The sequence below is a fragment of the Triticum dicoccoides genome, chromosome 2B (genome assembly GCF_002162155.2).
Source record: "Triticum dicoccoides isolate Atlit2015 ecotype Zavitan chromosome 2B, WEW_v2.0, whole genome shotgun sequence".
NCBI classification, from domain to species: domain Eukaryota; kingdom Viridiplantae; phylum Streptophyta; class Magnoliopsida; order Poales; family Poaceae; genus Triticum; species Triticum dicoccoides.
Genome location: NC_041383.1, coordinates 797,823,016 through 797,831,403, shown reverse-complemented (window position 1 = coordinate 797,831,403; position 8,388 = coordinate 797,823,016). Strand labels below are relative to the sequence as shown.

General features: G+C 50.0%; 1 protein-coding gene across 2 annotated transcripts; it reads left to right on the top strand.

The window, feature by feature from the left end:
* The first annotated feature begins 6,882 nt into the window (after positions 1–6,882).
* On the top strand, positions 6,883–8,153 carry LOC119366400 (dof zinc finger protein DOF5.3-like). Of its 2 annotated transcripts, none has more exons than XM_037632134.1 (2): positions 6,883–7,218; positions 7,302–8,153. In XM_037632134.1, exons 1-2 carry the CDS (start codon positions 7,114–7,116, stop codon positions 7,845–7,847), a joined length of 651 nt encoding a protein of 216 aa, XP_037488031.1. In that variant the 5' UTR covers positions 6,883–7,113; the 3' UTR covers positions 7,848–8,153. The 2 variants fall into 2 exon arrangements, with proteins under 2 accessions (XP_037488031.1, XP_037488030.1); XM_037632133.1 differs by having other exon boundaries at positions 6,883–7,222; positions 7,288–8,153.
* The last annotated feature ends 235 nt before the right edge of the window (positions 8,154–8,388 follow it).

Below are 8,388 nucleotides of genomic sequence, written 5' to 3'. Positions count from 1 at the left end.
AAGAAAGAAAAATAGATTGCTTGTACATCCAAGGCCCCAATTACCAAATGGGTCGACAATGAGTCGAGTATAAAACTGATCGAGCATGTATTCATTCTATATTGAAAACTTGAAAAGTAAAAACATTGTTTTTAAGTTGGGTTATAAATAGTGATGCATGTAACCACGCTGGCATACAAGTTTTTCGCAGCATGCATGCAATGGTGCATGTACTTCAATCCTGTTCAGACACTCTAAATATAAGCACACATAACACGACTCAGTAAACAGTAACCTTGGTCGCTATCATCCTAATCAGAGAGATGCGTATTTGTTAGACACCTCGTTTTCGGGATCCTGCTGGAAAGATCTTGTGGATTCATGAGAGATCATGCTAATTAACTAGTAACAATTAGTATTAGCCTGACAAATCCATCGCGCTCCCACTGTAGATTAACCAGCTGATGAGATCCTTGACCAGCAATTGTCTTTCAAGCAACGTTGCTTGAAAGAGATTAAATTAGTTGATGGGATCCATGACCAGCAATCTTCCTTTCCTTGATGCGTGTTGAGTGTTGACCAGTATGTGGCCGCAACTAGTCGTCATCCTTTCGTCCCATATAAATGTACTATAAGTAGGGAGTATATTAATGGTAAGTTGTAACAAGAAATTAACAAGTTGATGCCGGGCGAGAGGGGAAGTAGGAGTCGTGCGTATACGTACCAGCCGTTCGAGATCACGAGCACGGCCAGGATAACAGTAATGAGCATAACCAAGACTCTATTCCAGGCCAAGTTTTTGCCGTGAGAATCGGCCACTTGGTTGAAAATGACACATGCTGTATTACATATGTGACGCGTGGTATTAATTTGGTATGTGGCGGTGTACAAACGCCTTGTGGATCCACTTATTTGATTGAAATTTTTTGAACGTGTGTACCATCTGGTTTGGTTGATTTAGCGTTTTTTGAGTGTGTGCGCCTCAGTCCGTTCGTGTGTGTTTGTGTGTGCGTACGCGCTGTCTCTTTCGGTTGTTTGATCGTGGTTTCTTTCTTCTGTGCTATCGCTTTCGGTATTTTTAATGTGGTTGTTTTTTTAGTGTGTGTCGCTGCCCATTCTAGCTGTGGATCAAGCTGTTAGCTAAACTCATGATGGTCACAAGTAATAACGATAGAGAGTTATTAACAGAACGTGGTAGATCAGATCAATGAAAATAATATAAAAAACTTATAAACATAAGCTGTAGATTATGCAAAAATAATAAAGGAATTAGTTAACTAACTGAGTTTTTGCATGCATTGCATTGAGTGCTCCATGCGTCAGACGCTACAACTGGGGGACATGCCGAAAGCGTGTCACATAGAAGAAAGATAAGACACTGAACTGCTTAGTAGAGTGTAGCAAGCAAATATTTAGAATCTGAAGAAAAAAACGCTTTTTCCATTTCTCAAGGATCTAGATAGCAACTATATATAATTCTGTTACTAAAAATAATAATGAGTGCGGAGTATTTATGGCCATTAAAAAAATACAGTATGTCGAACAGTTGTTCACCGTTTGTACTTACATTCAATTTTAAGAAGACTCTCTCGGTTTTAATTTTCTTATAATCATTAATTTATATTCTCGATTTACTACGTAATTTCCCATTTATACTAACTGGTCGAATTTAAATTGGATTAAAAAATAACATGCATGTATTCGCATTTTTTTCCATTTTTATTATATATCGTCGAATTTCTTTTTTTTAATTTTTTTTTCTTACCACAAATTACATATTCGACTAGCTCATCTGGCTGCTTCAAGCGTCTGTCCATTCGATATCTTACACTGTCTATCTTAGCAATTGTCCATACTTGCTAATATGTGGTACAAAACTATGGACGGGCGCGGCACGCCGCGCAAGTTTTGCTAGTCATTGTCTAAGCGCAGCTTGTGATCAAGCTCATGATTAAACTAGTTCTCAATCATATGCGGCCGCAGTTCCGATCGCCTACAGCGTTGGGTCGCTGTCGCTGCAAACGTTGGCCGGCAGGACACCGTTTTATTGTATTATTATCTCACTTGTGGATCCATTCCGAACGTGAGCCCTCCATCCAAAAAAAATCTATTGTGGTTAGAGTGAGATGCGTCATTGGTCTATTAAGCCAAACTGATTGCACGCTTTAGGCCACAAGCTCAAGAATAATTTGAGCTCAGTTGCAAGGGAGCTGGCATGTAAAGCACGCCATGCCGGCCTCAACATTCTCTTCCGATCGATCCACATCCAACGCAGCATTATTTATTTTGTGCGCGCACGCACGCACGGGTGGGGTTGACGGAGCTGAGAATTGGAAGGCTGCACGGCTCTGTAGCCAGTCAAGAGTGAGGGAGCGGTCGACGTCCGTGCGTTGCCGAAAGTGCAATTTTTTCTCTACTTATTAAGTCTTGCACTCCTGGTACCGCCCGTGGCTAATCTTCTGCCGACACACTCAACTCACGTTTACACAGCAAACATGTTAGCTGCCTCGTAACGCGCGCCGGATAGACCCGATTGCCTACACACGTAGGAGTACGTGTTTCGTGTGCGAGAAGCATTCGCATTCGGCCAATTCATTCTCACTACTAGTGTGTGGAATACTACTGCCTAGGGCGTGTGATGTGCTATCTTAGCAATGCAACCTCTCCATCGGTTCCTAAATATTTGTCTTTTTGAGATTTTAAATGGACTATCACACACGGATGTATATAGACATATTTCAAAGTGTAGATTGACTCATTTTGCTTCGTATGTAGTCAAATGTTGAAATCTTTAGAAAGACAAATATTTAGGAACAGACTCCAATGAAACATGGTCCATATTTTCTAGTACCTCGAATGTACGAGATGTAAGTAAGATATACTCACTTATTTCCGAGCAGAGGGAGTAGTTCATTGTGTTTGTATACTAAGTTCTTCGTCTTCTTTAAATGTCACATGTGACCTCCACTCCATAATACCTGCGACAAGTATTATGGAACGGAGGGAGTATAAGATAAGAGTATGTTATCAATAATTGTACATGCAAGCCCTTACCATTTCGTTCTTGCTATTTCTCGGGCAATAAGCCAGCGAAAATTTATACTCATGCAAAATACAAAGGGGCTGAAAGAACTTGATCTGATGGATAACAATATCGACTAATCGAAAACTATTTTTAGGCCACTACCACACTCTCAGAAATTTCTCCCCTTGGGTTTCATTGTTTCCTTTCTCGACATGCTCTCGCTGCCAGCTTCTCCATCTCGACCTACAATGTCAGCGTGTCAGCATCATGGTGATGCTTGCTTCTAGCCCTTGTGCTCAACCTGCATACTATACGCATCGTCATGCTTTCGCCCGGTTTTATTGCACTCCATCGCTCCGTGTCTACAATTTCAAAATCCTTCTGGAAAAATTTGATTAAAAATGAGATGTTTACCAAAAAATGAATTTAGTTTAGATATGGCCAGAAATTTCAAGACAATTTCGTTGGTAGCCCTTGAAATCACCAAATTCCAGTGAAATTCTCATGAGGTTTTTAACTATGCCCTCACGTGATTCTCACAGTACTCTCCGGTAACATGCCGCCTGACAGAGATGTCTATCGTGTAGATAACTAACGTAATTGGCTGAGTCGTGTCTATCATTTGAGATTTGCAAGAGTGAGGAGAATTGAAGATCACATATCACATGGCCATTCTTATCTCATTTGCATAAAGTAGAACGTATAACCCCGAGCCGGAGACGGAGGCGTCAACGGTGGTAGCAAGTAGGAGGCTTTGACAGGTTTGGCTGGGGTGCGGGATTGCTGGACACAACTTTGACAGGTTTGAGGATCAGAGGGATTGCCAGGGGCGGCAGCGCCGCCGACTACGAATGGCGTGGGGTCGCCGGTTCGAGAGGGAACTCGTGAGGATGATCCAATGAAGGAGGAAGCACTGCCAACTGTTAGATTTCAGCTGACACGGCTGGAAAATAAAAGATGTAAAGGAAAAAAAACAAGTACTAATGATGAATACATGACCCTTTGTCTAGGACCCTGATAAGTGCAACACGTCATGTGCGAGCACAAGGCAACTCCGAACATTTTTGACGGCAAGTTTAGTTACAGAGGATGACACCTTTAGTTGCTAAGCATGATTGATAGAAACTTGCCGAGTGTCACTGGAATTCGCCATCCTTGCGTGCTTGGAATTGCCATCAAAAACGTTAGGACTGGAGTATCACGCACCTGACGTGTGACACTTATCATTTGCGTTTGTGTATGTATTGTCCCCAATCTCTCCTGTCAGGATTTGTGCAATACTGCCAAGAATCAAGATTAAGCCACACGACTATATAACACCATTGATTTGGACATAAAAAGATCTTAACATATTTAGAGGCAATCGGAGTTAGCAAATGCAACATCTACAGCCAGATCTAGTAAATGCCGGGCCCTAAATGTCCACAGAAACGTCCAAACGTGTCCACGGACTGTGATCGGTAACCCCTCATATGGCCGTGACTATACCTGGCCATGGGCCGGACTGGGCCAGGCTTGGGCCAGGCCTAAAAAAGCCCACGACAGAAAACTGTTCAACCCCAAGCCCGGCCTATCTGGTAAAAAGCCCTGAAAAGCCCTTAGGGCTTTGGGCCATGGGCCGGGCCTCTTCCTTAAAATGCGAATATGCCAAGCCCAAGCCTGTCCAGGCCCTACTGGTGGGCTCAAAACTCAGGCCCAAGCTGGCCCACGGCAAGCCCATCGGGCCTAGGCCCTAGGTTTTAGGGCTGGGCCTGGGTGGGCTGACAGGGCCGGGCCGGAGATGGCCAGGACTACCTGTGACCACAACCGGATACCTCATATCCCCCCCCCCCCCTCAAAACCATGATATACATTGCTATACATGCAACATGAGATAGTATGTAGATAAACATAGGATCAAACGGACATAGATCACCATAAGTGCATAGATTCACAGTTTTTGGGACCAAAATAGACAATTGGTCGGATCATACAGACATAAAAGTAGAAATCAACTAAACATAAAACAACGACGGACGGGGGCGTCGAACATCGTGGTTTTCATGTCAGGCCCTTCCCCTTGCGATCGTCGGTGCGGCTGTAGGCCTCCGTGTAGGCGCCGGGAGCAGGAGAGGCATCTTCGGAGTCATTGAGCCGCTGGAGACGTGGGAGTCATCAGAGGAGGAGACTATGTCGGCCATCCAATGGGTGGTGCATGCCTATTGCTTCGCCAGCTCGGCGGCCTTTGCTTCGGTCGTCATCTTGAGCTGGACGCCTTAGCGCGCGTCGGTCTCTGCCATGGTGAACGGGCAACGAAGGACCTCCACGAGGAGCTCCTCCTCCGCATCAATTGTCGGCTGGACGCGGACCCGACGGGAGGAAACAAGAGCCTCCATTGCTGCCGCCCTCTTCCTTGCCTGCTACCTTTCACGGCGTCCACGTCCGCCGTAGTGCGGGCACGAGCATCCACCGATGACCGTGCAGAGCACCCGCCGGAGGAGTTGGGCCAGCGAAGCGTGCAGTGCGTGACGGGCCTGTGTTGGCGTCCATGATGTGTTGGCGGGCGACAGGGGTCGGAACAGTGCTTGAACTACCGCCCCTGTCCCTTCGTGACCGTTGTAGTGCGATGTGAGGACGAGCTCCTCGTCGATGTTCGCCTCCGCCTCACGGACAAGGACATCCCAGTTGGTGGGATCGCCCTCGCTGCCGGTGCTTGACATTGTAAAGGAGGGGAATTGATGGGCCGTGGAGGGAAGAGTGGGGGAGTGAGGTAGAGTTTGTTCTTGATGCAGGTTTTTCATTAGGACGAGGTGGGACCGGTGCGGGTCAATGTGGACTGGGCTGACATGATGGGCGTGTCCGGACCGCCCCATATACGCGTCAGCTGAGGTGTGGAGGAGCCGATTGGTCGGTAGAAAAGTAAGTGGGCGTCCTTCCGGTGAAAATAGATTATATCAGAAAGTTTTCATTGGAAAAAAAACCATCCAAATTAACAGAAATTGTTTTTTCTGCCGGTAACCGATCGAGAAACGACCGGAAGCAGTGTGCCAATCTCCACGGTAAATAGGACTTGGTTCTCGAGTCTGGACAATGCCGATCTAGCAGCGGAACCTCGCAGCAGAGGAGCCACCGTCGACGACAGACGCGGGATCGCAAAATTTAACCTCACCCTGTCACCCAGGACGACAGACAAAACCCACGACGACGGTGACAGCGCACGCTGCGTGTGGCCCCGCCGCGTAGAAAAAGCGGCACCGACCATGTCCCCCGTCGTCCTCTCTATCGCCTAGCTCGCCAAACTCCACCGGGCCCCGGGCCTCGTCACCCTGACGCGACGAGCAGAGCGCACGACGAGCCCCCGCCAGCTCGAGCCCGTTCCCATTAACGCCGATCCGCCCCGTCGGCTAGCGTTGTCACGCACGCAGAACACAGTGGATGCTCGAGTCGGCGTCACCGCGCCACCGGCTGCGCCGTGGCGGCGACGCCAGATGCCGACTCGCCGATCACGTACACGTACACGTACAGCACACTTGGGTCGGGTTACGTCCATCACAGTATCTTTTCACAGTGCCGCGCGCGCATGCATCCACCCACCACGGCCGAGGACGGACGGACCGAGAACTCTCCAGTCTCTCCACGCCACACCATGGACACCCTGCCGGCCGTTCGGTTTTCTCGGCCGTGCGCGTCGGGTCTACGTCGCCGGTCGCGCCAGACATTCATACATAGAACGCGACGGCGACGCACGCGAGTGGGGTACACCGTGCACGGTGGAGGAAGCTGCCTTCGGACGCAAGGAGAGCATCTTGTTCTGGCGCCGTACGCCCATGCCGCGTCACCCGCCGCCGGCTTCTATATATAGGACCCCAACTGGACTCGCATAGGTTACCACTAGTAGCCCACGCCCAACCGCTCCCGTCGCCCGATCGATCCGTCAGCTCCATCATCATCTGATTGCCGCCGCCGCCCATCCAGCTCACACTGACCGCTACGTCTCACTCTCTCCTCCCTCTCCTACCCTCTCCCTACCTGCTACGAGCAGGGAGTAGCTCGGTGATCACCGCGCGCTCCCGCCCGCAGCTCGTTTTAAGCCGGACACGGCATGCGCTGCCCCGCCCGCACGGCAAACGATGGCTCCAGCTTCCGCCTCCCTCCTCCCCGCCGCCGGCTCCAAGCGCCCCTTCGCCGCCGACTCCGCCCCCGACGCTGCTGAGCAAGAGCAGCCGCTCGCGCAGGTCAGTCTCTGCTCAGCTCGGTGCTCACTTTGTCTCCTCTCCGGCAAGCCACGTACGTACTGATGCGTGCGTGTGGTGACCAGGAGAGCGCGGCGACCAAGAAGAACGGCCAGAGCCAGAGCGAGCAGCAGAAGCTGGAGTGCCCGCGGTGCAGCTCCACCGACACCAAGTTCTGCTACTACAACAACTACAGCACGGCACAGCCGCGCCACTACTGCCGCACCTGCCGCCGCTACTGGACGCACGGCGGCACGCTGCGCAAGGTCCCCGTCGGCGGCGCGTGCCGCCGCGGCTCCGGCGGCAACAGCAAGCGCCGCAGGTCCTCAGCCGAGCCCCACACGCCCTCGTCCGACTCGCCGCAGCCGGACCAGGACGCGGGCCACCCCGGCCCGGACCTGCCGCTCCCGGTCTTCCCGTTCCTCACCGACGGCGCCGTCTTCCTGCCGCAGTTCGACCTCGGGCTCGGCGTGTTACCGTGGACGACACCAGCAGCCACGGACCACCTCTACGACTGGCTCGCGGCGCCGTGGGGTGGCTGTGACGGGGCGCTCGCCCCCGCCGGCGCGTGGGACGACTTCGGCGGCCTCGAGCTCACCTGGCCGCCGCCGCTGCCGCCTGCCGGGAACTGACCAGCGTCATCATGTCAGTCAGCGTGTTGCCGGCGAGTTCGAGGCTCCTGTTTTATCATCGCAGCTCCGATCTAGTGCTAATTTGAACGGGAAATTGTGCGTCTCCTGTGAACAACTGGACCACACTAGTTGTCTGATTACCTAGCTCGATTCATTTTCAGGTTATATTTGCATGTATCAATGTATGGATGTGGCTAGCAAGCGCATGAGTATCAGGCTAGTTGTTAAGTACTTTTCCTCGTGACTTGCAATGTTTTGGTGGTCTAGATAAACCTAATGCATGCAACTTAGCAACGTTTGTGATTAGTCAAGCAATGGCGTTTTACTTCTTCCAACTATTGAAGTGGTGGTGGCGAGTTGTGAGCTAAAGTATAGGAGGAGAAAGAGAAAACAATTTGAGATGAAGAATCCGAGCATGATATGTACAATATACATATACTTCTTTCATTTGAGGTTGTTAGATAACAACGAGAAATAAATAAGACAAAGAGACACGGATTTTTACGTGAAAACTTTTGCGGGAGAAAAACCACGAACACAT